Raw genomic sequence first — 14,815 nt, forward strand, 5'->3', positions numbered from 1 at the left:
AAACCTTAAAAGGAAGAAAATAGAGCGTGGCGTTGCAGATAGGAACGAAGGAAGAAGGAAAGAAAAAACGCTCATGTTACATACAAGGAAACAAGAGCGATCTGGCACTCACACTCATCATTTACTATGCTGCTGCTGCGTGATTACAAGAATCAGGGTTTCTCGCTTGGTATATATACACCGCAACAACGTGCTGCGCCTCCAGGGTTTGTTTTCTTCAGGTGTTGGTGTCACTGTCAGTATCTCAAATGGAAGAGAAGAAGGTTAGCACCCAAGACCTCCATCACCATGATTCCACTCAGCCGCCGAAACCACCACAGGCAGATATGCCCTTATCTTTTTTTCCTTCTTTCAATATTATTCTTGCGCTACCTGATCATCCTTGTCTTATATTTTCAATATTTACTGTGCCCTTTGGAATATATGGTCTACTTGTATCCTAAATCTCTTAGTTTTTCAACTCTTGTGTTAATTTCAAAGAAATCATTGCATTGTTTGGTTGAAATTGAGTGTGTGTGTCGAGGGGGGTTGCACTCATTTTTTGCCCCTCGATGTTACATGGATCACTTGAACATGCATGATTAATTTCAACCAACACAGGCATGCCCTTTATATTCTTGTTCTTCTTTCAATATTATTCTCGCGATCCCAGATCACCCTTGTGTTAGATTTTCAATTTTTATTGTGCCCTTTGGAATTTGTAGTCTACTGGTACTATAAATTTCGTTATTTTAATTCTTGGTTGTGTTAATTTCAAAGAAATTATTGCACTGTTTGGTTGAAATTGATAGACTGTGTGTGTGTTGAGGGGGGTTTTAATTTAGCTTGGTCACTCAATCTGAATATATATGTATTGTTAAAAGTGGTGATCAGAGAGAATAGCTCAATTTTTGTCCCTCGATCTTACATGGTCCTACATGGATCACTTGAACATGGAGGATACGATTGTTTGGATTTATATTGTTCACACTCTCACAATAAATTGGTGGCTCCTTGCTTGATATGATCTCCTGTCGTATATTTGATTTATATATGCTGTTATGTTTTTTTTCATTTGGTTATGGCATTGTTTCACCTTTAATCATATGGGTACCAAGAGAAGTGAAGTCCTGAAACATATGGGAAGGTCCTTCTTTTTCACTGAACTTAAAGGTGTAGGTGGAAATATAGGTTCTCTGTCTACTCTAGATTAGTATGTTTGTTCACTCACTAGGAAAACTCTCATAGCTTTTTTCTTTTTGGTAAACTAATCAATGCAAAAGTTCAAGTGTGAAATATAGGTTCTCTGTCTACTCTACATTAGTATGTTTGTTCATGTAACAATATTTTAAGTAAGTTCGTGCATCGCACGGGTATGCTTTGTTCACGTGTAATCTGATTGCCACCCATGACATTATATAAAATGGACTCTCCCAAGGTAATAGACACATTCCACTCTGGGTTATTTTAAGACTAAGAACAATATAATATGTAACCGAGTTTGATTTTCATGTGAACATCAAACAAGCTACAAAATCATTTTTTCCCACAACTTTATCTCTAGTTACAATGTCCATGAGTCAGGGCACGCCACCGGAACCACAAACCGCTTACAAAGGTAGTTACAAATTACCCACCACCAGAACTCTCACATTAGCATCAAGAATCAAACAAACTTGTGTTGATGTTGGTACTCTACTTATCTTCTATTTCCCCACTTTCTCTATTAAATCAAACAAAGTATTACTCCCTCTATTCCTAATATTTTGTTATTTTAACTTTTAGCCTAAATTCCAAAACTTTTGTTGTTTTACAAACCCAATGTATTTTTTCTCAATTTATTCTATGTTTACCCTTATTTAATATTATATCTCTCACCTACCACCATTTATTTTCACCAATCAATTTTTTTAACTAATAACTATCATTCTCTCTCTTCACTCTAACTCAACATTTAATAAGGGTGTTTATGTCAACAAATATATCAATAATTGCATTATTAAACAATGTGTATAACCTTAAACAACAAAAAAATCAGAAACGGAGGAAGTATTAGCAATCAATCAGTTAATCACTCATTCAAGCTGGCTTAGGTAGGATACACTCACACTCACTCACTCACTCACTAACTCACACACAAACCCAAACACAAAGAACAACAAAAATGATAGAATATAAGTAGATAGCTAGATAGATACCCCAGACAGAGTACAGTAATAATAACTAGAGAAGGTGAAGATGCCATCTCTGTGTCTCTCACCTTGAGCCTCTCTTGGCTGCCTTCAAGTGCTTTTGAGTTGTCTCTGTTCCCTTCCCCTCTCTCAGATCCAATCTCAACCCTAATTCTCTTCCAATTTCCAATTTCTTCCCCAAATTCATTCATTCTCTCACAGATTCACCTTTCCAAATTCCCCAAACCTTCCATTTTTGCTTCCTTCCTTCTTCACCAACCTCCATTGATGAGACTTGAGTTGAATTGAAGAAAAATCCACAATCCACATCACATGGAAGATATAGCTAAATACTCTCACAGTCCTGCTCACGTGGCAGTTGCGAAACGCGACCACGCCGCGCTCCGCCGCCTCGTCTCCACCCTCCCCCGCCTCGCCAAGGCCGGCGAAGTCACCACGGAGGCAGAATCCCTCACCGCCGAGGTAAGAGCCGAGGAGGTTTCCTCGGTTATCGACCGCCGTGACGTTCCCGGGAGAGAAACCCCGCTCCACCTCGCGGTGCGACTCCGTGATCCGGCCTCCGCCGAGATTCTCATGGCTGCCGGCGCGGATTGGAGCTTGCAGAACGAGCAAGGGTGGAGCGCTCTACAGGAAGCTGTGTGTAGTAGAGAGGAAGCGATTGCCGTCATAATCGCGCGGCACTATCAGCCTCTCGCTTGGGCCAAATGGTGCCGGAGGTTGCCGCGGATCGTTGCTTCCGCTGCACGCATTCGTGATTTCTACATGGAGATTTCCTTCCATTTTGAGAGCTCTGTGATTCCTTTCATCGGGAGGATTGCCCCTTCTGATACCTACCGGATTTGGAAGCGCGGTTCGAATCTCCGGGCTGATATGACGCTCGCCGGATTCGATGGCTTCCGGTTGCAGCGTTCCGATCAGACCTTTTTGTTTCTGGGTGAAGGGTATGCTTCTGAGGATGGTAATGTGGTTCTTCCGCCGGGTTCTTTGCTTGCTCTAGCTCACAAGGAGAAGGAAATCACCAATGCTTTGGAAGGAGCGGGGACGTTGCCGACGGAAGCTGAAGTTGCTCATGAGGTTGCTTTGATGTTTCAGACGAATATGTATAGACCAGGGATTGATGTGACTCAAGCTGAGCTTGCTCCGCATTTGAATTGGAGGCGCCAGGAGAAGACTGAGATGGTAGGGAACTGGAAGGCAAAGGTTTATGATATGCTTCGTGTGATGGTGAGTGTGAAATCGAGGAGGGTTCCGGGAGCTTTGACCGATGAAGAGCTTTTCGCTGTGGAGGATGGTGAAAGTGTGATGAATGGAGAGAACAATGATGAGTATGGTGATGTGTTGACTGCTGAGGAAAGGATGCAGTTGGATTCCACGCTGCGAATGGGGAACAATGAGGGTGTTTGTCAGGATGAGGAAGAAAATGGTTCAGCTGCTGCCAATGAGAATTGTGAAGCCAATGGTGGGGTTAAAGAGAAGAAGGGCTGGTTTGGTTGGAACAAGAAGAACATGAAGAGTGGTGGAGATGAACTTGAGGATTCAAAAGTTTCGAAGAAAGCTTCAATGTTGGGCCAAGAAGGTGGCAATCAGAGAAAGTTACAACCTGAGTTTCTGAAGGAGGATAATGGTGGAGAATTGAAGAAAGGGAAGGATAAAAATTTGAAAAAGAAGATGAAAGGAACGTCTAAGGAGCCTAAGAATGAGAGTGAATACAAGAAGGGTTTAAGACCTGTTTTGTGGTTGACTCCAGACTTCCCTTTGAAAACAGATGAACTTCTGCCTCTACTTGATATCTTAGCGAACAAGGTTAAAGCTATTAGGAGACTCAGAGAGCTTTTGACAACCAAACTTCCTCATGGAACCTTTCCTGTCAAGGTAACTCAAATAATATCATTAGCAAAAATGTATCCTTGAGTACTCTTTTTATACAATGTTGCTCTGCATTCTTTGGGTTATCCCCAGAATTGAGTTTGACTCTTAGAATTAATTGTAGAAAGATTTCCAAAAATGTATCCTTGAGTACTCTTTTTATACAATGTTGCTCTGCATTCTTTGTGTTAGAATATGCTCACATCACCTAAGTCTAGTTAGATATGGCACTATTCATATATTTATTTCATACATAGTACTACTAGATATAAGTCTCTTTATTTTCCTGTTTGTGTCAATGTTGTGAAGTTATTGAGGGAACCTACTTTTGTTTGGCAAAGAAACAAATGTCATCATTTTGATCGTCAGAAGATTTATTATCAATTTAGTCCCTAAAAGGCAAAGTATCATCAATTTAGTCTCTCAAATCTCAATCAGGCTAAACATCATCAAATTAGTCCCTAATGTAGACTGTGCTACTCTCATTTCTCTGTCTTTTTGGTGTAAAATGCTGACAGATCATTCCTCTCAGTTGGCCACAGAAAATCAAATTTGATGACTATTTACATAATTCTGGGATAACTTGACAACGATTTCAAGAACTAAATTGATGACACTTGGATCATCGGAGGATGAAAGTAGGAATTATACTTTTCTTTTTTTAGAAGTTGTAGCTTGTCTGGACATTCTTCTTCTTTCTTGAAAGCTCTTTCTTTCTAGTTTTTGGGTTGGGGGGCCTTGTTTTTGTTGATTTTGCATGTGTGGCAGATTCTTTTTCTACTGTCACAAGCGGGTGCGATACAATTTCTTTGATTTCCACATGTCAGATCGGAATGTTGATGGTTAATTGTTACTAATAGAGATTGATGAATAAAATGATCATTCTCCAGAGATAAATTATCATTATTATACTACAAATATATGACTTGAACTTCACAGCGTCATTATTTTAGATATTTATTATTTATTATTTTGTTTTTAAGTTTTTTCTCTCTTTGGATCTTTTTCCTAATTAAACACTTGCATTGGGGTTGTGTTAAAAAAATGACAAGTTTCTCAATTCGCTAGATTATACCCTGCATTCTTTAGGCTGACACATGTAGTAGCACATTTCTGGATTGATTTATGAAGATATCATGTTCCTCATCATTTGTGCAGAACTATATATTTCAAAGCAAATTCCATACTGTTGCGGGAAATTCATTGAAATTGCACTTGCTTCTTTTCTATTATTTGTTCTAGATTTTGTCTCTCGATATGAAAACACTAGCACTCAAATGCTGAAGTCATGTTGGTGTTCTAAAATCCTTTTTTGAACATTTTAGATGCACTTTAATATTTCAGATGTATATCAGATTCATTTTCATATGTTTTAATATTTCATGAATGTATGTTGTACTGTATAATATCTGTATTTCATACATGAATGTCACTGTTTGTACGTTATGTCGCGGCATACTTTGCATTAATGCAAACGTTTCTTATGCCTCTGGTTTGCCATTGCTATGCAGATAGCTATCCCTATAGTCCCAACCGTGCGGGTCCTTGTCACTTTCACAAAATTTGAGGAGCTTCAGCCAGCTGAGCTAGCTGAGGAGTTTTCAACTCCTCTTTCTAGCCCAGCTTACTTCCAGGATACCAAATCCAAGGAATCAGAAGGGTCTGCATCCTGGATTTCATGGGTGAAAGGAAGTCGTGGCACGCAATCCAGCGACTCTGACGGTCACAGATACAAGGATGAAGTCGATCCTTTCAGTATTCCTTCAGACTACAAATGGGTGGATGCTAATGAGAAGAAACGCCGAGCAAAGGCAAAAAGAGCCAAAAGTAGGAAACAAAAGAAGCAGACAGTTGCAAAAGGAGGCGATGGTGTGCGCCAGGTGAGTGAGGATGTTGAACAACACCAATAACACGGTATTTCTATAATCGCTACTTTGCTAGTGTTTGTTTTGATACTATATAATGTGAACGGATTTTCATTCCAATCCATAAGAAGGTGTCTGTTCACTTTGTACCGGTGCTAATAGATTTCCAAACATAGCCTAATCGTTGCCATAGTGAGAGTGTAAAGAGAGAGAGTCTTTGTGCACAGCTGACTTAACTTTTCACTTTGGATGATCTCACCACGAATTTACTGGAAACTTTTGTGCAATCGGTTGTTACTCTTTAAGAAAGGGTGTGTCTCTATGTTTTTCCCCTTTCATGATATTGGATTTGAAGGAGCTTTCATCATCTGAAAATTATTGTATTGTCATGTGAAATGAAAACGAAGAGAGTCTATATGGTCCTCAGTTGCTACTTTCTTGGCTTCATTCTAATTTTCACTAGGATACCACTATTTGTATCTATATTGATAGTTATTGGTTTTGCATTTATGTGAGTGGTATTTCAGCTGTCATTGTTGTTTGATCAAGTTTTAGCTATTCTTTCAAAGTGACTGTGGCCTAATAGAAGTATATTTTGTTGTAACTTATACCTAAATTTATTGAATTGCAAGAATCTTTCTGTTTCACATTTATAGTTTATTAGTCTTTTGTTTCTTTTTCTTTATATCGAAGTGGATTATTCAAAATTCCTTGCGAACATTTTATAATTCCTTATCAAAAGAAATGTTACAAACCAAATGAGACTTCTTTTGTAGTTTTATGCATTTGTGGTTTTCTTCTTATGTTTTTGATCAGCTAATAAAAACATGTGTTTTATTTTAATCACTTTATCCTCCTTTAATCCAAGGGGTATAGCTGCATTACCTTATAACAGGAGAGTTTTGTACCGTTTAGACCGCTGTGTAAAATATAATACAGAGTGGACTAGGTAAAAAATAATTCTTGAAAATTTCTCTCCACCTTAGGATAAACTAATAAAATATTTAAACAGCTCAAATTTAACCATTTTAAAAATTAAAATTAAATTACAACAACACCCTTATGTCACCAACAACACCCTGCTCGTGCGGTCACAAAACATCCGTATGTGATGCCAATGAGCTCGCTGTCAATAATGGTTTCGTTCAGCTCTCCACCCTTCCCTGTTCAGGTGCTCTTCTTCTGGTCAGCTCATTGCCACACGCCATGTGTTAATGGAAACCATCGTTAAAGAGCCTAACTTTGTTGGGAAGGGAGAAGGGGAGGTCGTAGAATTCTCACTGCTGATTCCAAAACTCACCCCAACAAGAGCTGTCAAAGGTGAAACTTTCTATTCTCACAAACACAAGTTTGCTACCCCAAAACTTAAACACAAGATCTGATTATAGAAGTTGTGATCTAAAGATCTGGGTTCACTTAATTTGTTCAACCTAACCTCGAATGCCTTGGTGGAGGACTCTACGGTGAAGCCACCGTCTTGGCTAGCGTCTGGTGGAGTGAAGGGTGGGTTGCAGGGTTGCGATCAAGTAGATGACGGAGGACGCAACTATGCTCACATTCTTGGGTGCAATTGTGCTTGTGTCCTTGATGTGCGCAGTGGTAAGGGTTGATTGAATAGTCCTGGTTTGGTGGTGGTGACAAGGCCTCGGGACTCGGGTGCGGTGGTGATAGCGATGACATGGCCTTTGGTGTTGTGGTGATGGCGATGATATGAACCCTAGTGCAGTGGCGGTGGTGCGCGACATGGCCTATAGTGTTGTCGTGCTGGAAGCATGATGCAGTGAGAGAGATTGAGGGGTGAAATTTGGGGGGTAATTTTGTACTTAACATAGTGGTACACTATGGACCACTATTTTTTATCATCGAAGGAATGATCCATTTGAAGGACTGAGAGCCGGTCAAGTGACCAATTTGAAGGAAAAAAACCGATAGATCTTAGAACAGTGAGAATCGGTCACAACCGTTGAAAACAGGTTCTATTGAACTGGCTTGAACCGATCATACTTAAAAAAAAAAAAACATTAAAAAAGTTAACTAAATAATGTCGAGTTAAAATATGACCACATACGAATTATAATTTTTTTATTGTAATTATTATTTTTTATCTTATAAAATATACATTGTGAAAATTTTATGTTAATAAATCATTTAATATATGATATAATATTTACAAAATATATTTAATTTTTATCGGTTAAATTCATGATTGGATCATTGAACCGTACTTTCATCAGTTCAATAACCAATTTTTTTAAAACACTCTCTATCGTGAAATTTCTAGATCCACTCAATCAATGTATAGGGGTTTGGATATACGCCCTCTTGCATCATTAGTTGCAAAGTTTGAAAATGGAACAATTCCATACCAAAAACCTCAGATGAATTACCATGCAACTCCCCATGAAACAGAACAAAAAGGAACCTGGCAAAAAATAATAGATTCAAGGAACAGGGTCCAAGTTTTTTTGATTCTTCATAGTAATAACACTACAATATATACACAAAGAATCACATTATTACCGTGGCTACAAATAATATAATATTTACAAGGCATATATACTCTACCAAAATCTATCCTTGTTGACACTCAAGAACCCAGCCATTACCTTTCCCCCAGTATTTCTCATTCCATCTATAAGAAACGACCATGTAGAACCCAACACTCCAACGAAAAAATCTGAATCAGCAGCCATCAAGAAATTCACCATTGGATAATTAGTACTTGTCTCTCTTCCTAAGCTGGCTTCATAATCAGCCATTGACATGTTAGTCTTAACTTGGCGTCTTATCTTTGTATAGTGGAAGTTCCAATTAGGGTATTCTCTTGTTTTGTCAATGACTTGCTGAATCAAATTGGAGTTAATAATGTTAAGACTATATAACAAACTACAATATCATCTAGAAGATGACTCAAAATAATTAGGAAGAATGGCTATTTAGATCAGTTTATATTTCCTATGAATCAATTCTAAAATTCAGAAGCTACTACTCATAAAAGTTTCTCTCGAGAGAGTTGATTTTGACTTTAGAATCAGTTATAGAAGGATTTCCAAATTTGGAAAGTGTGGTAATAATTGCTGTACCTGCATCTCAGTGGAAAGCCAAATGCTATTGAGATTTGGGAAGTGCCTTCGAATCCTATCAGCAAGCTGCATGTATTCTTCAAATTCAACCACCTTCATTTCACATGCTTTGTCTCCCATCCTTACATGCATGCTCAGAAGAGGCCTAGGGACCCATGGCTTGTGATTGGACCAAACATATTCATCAATATCAGAACTTGGCCTGTCATAATTACTTTCCTGAGGCAGAGGAGTAAAGGTAAGTGTATGACTTCCACAAATGAAAGCTCAATACTACCAAGTATCTAATACTAGGATGATGAAAATCGTCTGTCCCTAATGTGTTCCATTTTCCTATTCCACCAATCAAATTTTTTCATGTTCGTTAAAAAGAAAATACGTGATCAATGTAAGTTTGTAACTGCCTCGCGCGTGCAACAATTGTCTCTTTAATTAATACGGAAAAGTTTAATTGGCGAGACAGGAAAATGTGACACACATTAGGACATGAGATATCTAATACTACTGCTGCATTTATTTATCAAATAGAGCAACGAGTAGCATGTTGTTCAAAATTTTATTGAAAAACATAAGATTTAATGCATTCATAGCATCAAATATCACACTTTTCAATAAAAACTTTCTATTTTTAGAGTTAGGAAGCACTTTCATTCTTCCTATTGTTGTTCATGTGCAAAGCAGAGTCTTTTGACCAATGAGAAAAGCAATGCATATTTAAGACAACCTTGGGCCATTCTCCACCAAGACTTTCCAGAACCATTTTTGCAGCTAATTTTCCAAAAGCAGCATGGCGGGCCTCATTCATTAAATTGCATGTGTATTCAGTTGGGAACCTCATTAAATAGCGCACAGCCTGAAAGAAACATTTATGGTAGCAAGATTAAGTGCATATTTGAAAAATGAAAATCCTTCTGGAATTGATTTTATGGACAAAATCAATTCTATGAAGGAGCTTATGTGAGTAGCTTCTCAGTGTTAAGAATTGATTATGAGGACACAACACCCCTTTTTTCACATCTAAAACTAGGGATTGAAATCTTCTTTCCCTGAACTGTGTCCCATTCTTTGTTTCACCAATAAATTTTTAACATGTCAATTAATAACCACCATGTAAGTTTATAACTGCCTCACTTATGTCTATTTTAATTGACATGACAAACTTTCATTCGTGGGACCGAAAACTTGAGACGTCATTTGGGGATAGAAGAATAGTACCTGTGCTCTCCACCACCTTCTATCCATTTTTCTATGAGAAGCCAATAGAGTCCCATTTATATCAGTTGTAGGTTGCAAATAATTCCATGGAAGACCCCACTTTCTGCAGCATATAGTAAGCATTAGAAGAATAAAACAGCACATTCAGGTCTCAGCATAGGAGCAGTCATAAATTGCAGTTCTGAGAGGTTGATTACCTTGGAGTTGGTCCAGCCCATATATGCTTCGATGTATAATTTTCCTTTGTGGTCACAATTCCTTTGCTCCATGCCTCTTCATTGTTCATGAGCTCAAATGCACGCTGACGGCATTCCGAAGATGTTTCTGGAAAGAAGTAACAGCTCCAACTAGACCGCGAAGACCCTGTATATAATATCATCAGATTAACATTCCTTTGGTTTTTTGTAATCTTGTTCACAGTGTTTGAAAACTCGTGGTGATCAGATATTCACATTGTACATAGGTTGTGAAGACTGAATTCAACAGGAACATAGAAAGCACAGAAGTTATACCTTGGCAACCATCATGATCAGCCCGGTTATAATAGTTAGCGACAAGGACTCTTCCTTCACTGATTGCAATACCGAGAAGTCCACACATACCAGCAATCTGAGCCCCAATACCAAATCCAGGTAATCTCTCCCAATCAGCAACAAGGAACTTCACATCCGGGTCGCTACAGTTTAAAGGGTGCTGATGGATCCATATGTCGTGCTGCACTTTTCTAGTCAAGGGATAGTTTTCTTCATCAGATCCTGCAATCTGCAAAAGCTTCTATATGAACAACTTGGCCAGTGATTCCAACATTCCATCTTATCTTTTAATTTAACCCTGAACATTGTATAATTTTCTTCCTCAACCATCTATATGGTGTTCTTCTATAAGTTTATTAGTGATTACTCATCCTAAATGTTGGAATCATGGAATTTTCATTAGAGTTAAGTGTGTGTTTGGAATATCGGGAGTTTGCCAATATCTCTGCTCAGGAAAAAGTTAAGGATTTAAGAAACAAATGACTAAAGTGTGTGTTTGGAAATTAGACAAGTTTTCATGTTAACAAGAGAAGTGATTCTAGTAGTATCCTTTGTGAAGGAGGAAGTTACTACGAAAAGTTCAACTTTGACTCCAAACATGTTGTAAAGAAACAATAATTGGTCATGAAAGGTGAATGTTATGGAAACTGATGCCCCTTCACTAGCATATTTGGAGGTAACAACAAACACAATATTGGCACCAACATTGTATATTAGTACGCTGAGTGCATATTTGGAAACTCATTCGACAACCACAATTCAACAATCACGACAAAGCCAAGATCATGGTGAATAAAAGTAAAAGCTAAGGGAGATTGCTTCTGTCCACCATAATTTTGGCTTCACTGTAGTTTTCGAACCAGTTTCAAACATGCACTAAACAAATCATGTTTAAGAACGCACCCAGGGTGGATAAGCCCCCTCAGATGCAGCCTGAAGCCTTAGATCATTGATCTGCTCACTGGATGCAGCAACAGGGAATGTTTGTAGAAATCCCTTCCAACTCGTCCATGGTGGGAAGCTCTCATTTCCGGTACGCTTATCAAGTCTTCCATATAGTTCTGTTTTCACCTTACAATTCTCCAAATGTGGAGCATTAGGCAAACTGGACCTACTGATTCCATTTTTCTTCAACAAGTACTCATTTCCTCCACTTGTAGATTCATTCAACACAGCACTCCAAGCCGAATAAAGCAATGAGACTCTGTCATTGTTATTATCATCACCATCTCCAATACCCTTAAAGTCCAATAACCTTTCATTTTCCTTAAGCTTAAAATTGCAGTCTCCACTTGTAACCATATCTGAGAAAAATATAAGAAAACACTTTCTACCATTAATTTAATTTAATCAGATTAATTACTGCATTACTACATCATTTTGATCAGTTCTACGTGCCTTCTTGTACTGATTAAGCAAAACAAATGCAGTCTTAGTAAAAAAGAATGTTTAATTAGAGCATTCCTAACGTAAAGTAAGAAAGTTAATTATCTTTCATAAAGTTGCTTCATGCACAAGGCTTAAGTCCTTCTCATCAAGTTTGCTTCATCAACAAACGTCTTTGAATACACAAAACTTTGAAAGGAAGTTGGAATTCATAATAAACTTAATTCTTTAACTTCAAGAATAGAGAAAAATAATTTATTATAAATTTTATCTCACTTTAGTTGCTAAACCCACCACCTTCACGTCCGACTGTAATCGCTCTAAACGAACTCCATCATCCTCTGGTCCGGCCGCACTGTCAACATACCCCACCATCGTCAGGTGCGGCCGTAAACGTTGTCCCAGACCCAACACCCACCACCCTTAGGTCCGGTCGTCATTACTGTCAACAAACCCACCATCCTCTGGTCCAGCCGTAATCGTTGTCAACGGCGCCCACAACCCCATGGCGACGATTGATTTCGGCTACATACAAGTGCCAGGGTAGTGGGATACGTTGACAACAACTATGGCTGGAACAAAAGCTAGTGGTGGTTTGTTGATGGCAATAACGGTCGGACCTAAGGGTGGTGGGTGTTGTCATCTAGGGTTCAGGACAGCCCTCGGCTGCACATGAGGGAGGTGGTTGCAGCTGGACCAGAGGATGGTGGAGGTTCATTGACAACGATTGCAGCTGCGGATATGAGCGTGGTGAGCGTTGAAAAATTATGGTGAAACCAAAATCATGGTTGACAAAAGCAACTTGTCTTAGCTTTTGCACCTCCGTGTATGAGGGCGAATGGAGAATGATGGGATAAAATTGGTCCGCAGCTGTTTTTCTTATGCAATTTTTATTCAATTAAATAAAACCAGCTCTAATGTATCTTGAATTGGCCACAAGAGCAACATAAAAATAATCAAAAGAAGAACAATTAAGAAATGATTAATTCAAATGAAGGAGGAGGAATTTAACTTACTGATATTATAATTAGAAGTTGAGTTCCCTGATGAATTAGCCATGTTCATGGTAGAAAATGAAATGGGACCAAACTGAAAGGTGCCAAAGGAAGTCAAAGCAGCCAAGAACAGAGAGGTGAGGCAAACTCCACAGAGAAATCCCACCACACAAATTTGACAAGGAAACGAGTTTCCCATTTGCAGTGCTCTCTGTGAGACCACTCTCTCAAAGTACTTGGGATTCAGTGGCTCCATTAATGTCACTCTTCTTCTTTCAACGATTCTTTATTCAAAAAGTGACCCCTTTTCACAGTCTCATAGGTTCAACTCGTGAGTTCTCCAACCACCTCCAAGGACAGAGAGACCTAAAAAAATCACACAATTATTTGCACCTGTCTCCTTAAACAGTTTGGTGGGCCATCACTATCATCCTTGTAACTGTGAAAATTAATGCAAGTTCTCATGAGAATTTATCAAAGCCACACTCAAACACAGAGTCATGGAGGAACAGAGAGTATAGGTACATAAAAAAAATCTACATATTAAAATAGAATCATAGATGCTCAACCAAAAAGAAAAAAGAAAAGTAAGAGAAAATTAGCATAGGCTTCATATATTTACTTAACAATTGCACAATCATCACATGACTACAAAATTCATACTAAAATAGTAAGAAGAAAAAAAGTGTGAGAGATAGAGTGTGTATGTGTGTGTTAAGTGATGGGCTAGTAGAAGAAGGTGAAGTTTTGTAACTAACCCCACCGAATAATGAGAAGCTAATCACAGAAAAATTCAAACTATGGAAAAATTTGAAAACAGTTTTGAGAAGAATAAGGCTTTTGTGAAGGAAAGGGTAGTAGCCATGCCTTGTGAAAAGGCATTGCAAGGTGAAAAGGAAAAGTATCACCACTACACACAAGGAATGGAATGATGAAAACGACAAAAGATGCAATCAGTGAAGAAGATAAGAATATGTGAAACAGCTTTATCAGAACACCTCAGAAACAGAAATATCAGATTTTTATCTATATTATATATTATAGTTTCTGACTTATATAAATAAATAAATTTGAAAAAGGCTAAAGGAAAAGGACATTTAGCCTGGCCAAAACAAAAATGGAGACAAGTGTTGGGAAGGTGAATGAACAGGTTTATGAAACAGAACAAAACACATACATATATGGTGATGCAGAGTTCAAGAACCATGAAAGGGTGTCTGAGGAAGAGTGGTGGTGGCTGCCAATGGAGAAGAGAGGGTCATCTGGTGAAGTTGCCACATATGTGCTCTTCACTCTTTCTTTCTAGCTATCTAAACGTGGTCCCCTATTTTATTCATAATTTATATATATCTATCTGTCTTTGAACCAAAATCCCTGATCACAAGGTTCTTTAATTTATTTCAAGTGGTAGAAATTTTCAATTTTTATTACCTAAAAAAAAAAGCACAGTCTACATGTCGTTATTACTTGTGAATTGTGAACATAAAGATGAAAAGAACACACCAGAGACTTTCCAATTCATACCATGTAATGTTTGCTTTCTTTGTTAATAAAATAAACAAAGTTATACTTAGGTTTGAGAGAACCTTTTTGCTAGTACCCCAAGAATTTTACAACTATGTAGTTGGAGTGCATTTAGGAAAATAATTTAATTAAGTAGTTATCGTATAAGTGACACATTTTTATGAATTTTTTATAAGA

General features: G+C 38.1%; 2 protein-coding genes across 8 annotated transcripts; one reads left to right on the forward strand and one right to left on the reverse strand.

The window, feature by feature from the left end:
- The first annotated feature begins 2,122 nt into the window (after positions 1–2,122).
- On the forward strand, positions 2,123–6,549 carry LOC130717491 (uncharacterized). Its single transcript, XM_057567731.1, has 2 exons — positions 2,123–4,043; positions 5,549–6,549. Exons 1-2 carry the CDS (start codon positions 2,484–2,486, stop codon positions 5,945–5,947), a joined length of 1,959 nt encoding a protein of 652 aa, XP_057423714.1. The 5' UTR covers positions 2,123–2,483; the 3' UTR covers positions 5,948–6,549.
- Positions 6,550–8,325: 1,776 nt separating this feature from the next.
- LOC130717607 (uncharacterized) lies at positions 8,326–14,444 on the reverse strand. Of its 7 annotated transcripts, none has more exons than XM_057567904.1 (9): positions 14,292–14,444; positions 13,136–13,553; positions 11,637–12,037; positions 10,713–10,962; positions 10,398–10,563; positions 10,201–10,303; positions 9,707–9,838; positions 8,986–9,204; positions 8,326–8,745 (listed from the first exon to the last, which is right to left on the reverse strand). In XM_057567904.1, exons 2-9 carry the CDS (start codon positions 13,368–13,370, stop codon positions 8,464–8,466), a joined length of 1,788 nt encoding a protein of 595 aa, XP_057423887.1. In that variant the 5' UTR covers positions 13,371–13,553; positions 14,292–14,444; the 3' UTR covers positions 8,326–8,463. The 7 variants fall into 7 exon arrangements, with proteins under 7 accessions (XP_057423887.1, XP_057423890.1, XP_057423891.1 ...); XM_057567907.1 differs by having other exon boundaries at positions 13,136–13,480; positions 14,292–14,422; XM_057567908.1 differs by lacking the exon at positions 14,292–14,444 and adding an exon at positions 13,982–14,103 and having other exon boundaries at positions 13,136–13,480.
- Between the last annotated feature and the right edge of the window lie 371 nt (positions 14,445–14,815).

This window comes from Lotus japonicus, chromosome 5 (genome assembly GCF_012489685.1).
Source record: "Lotus japonicus ecotype B-129 chromosome 5, LjGifu_v1.2".
NCBI lineage: Eukaryota > Viridiplantae > Streptophyta > Magnoliopsida > Fabales > Fabaceae > Lotus > Lotus japonicus.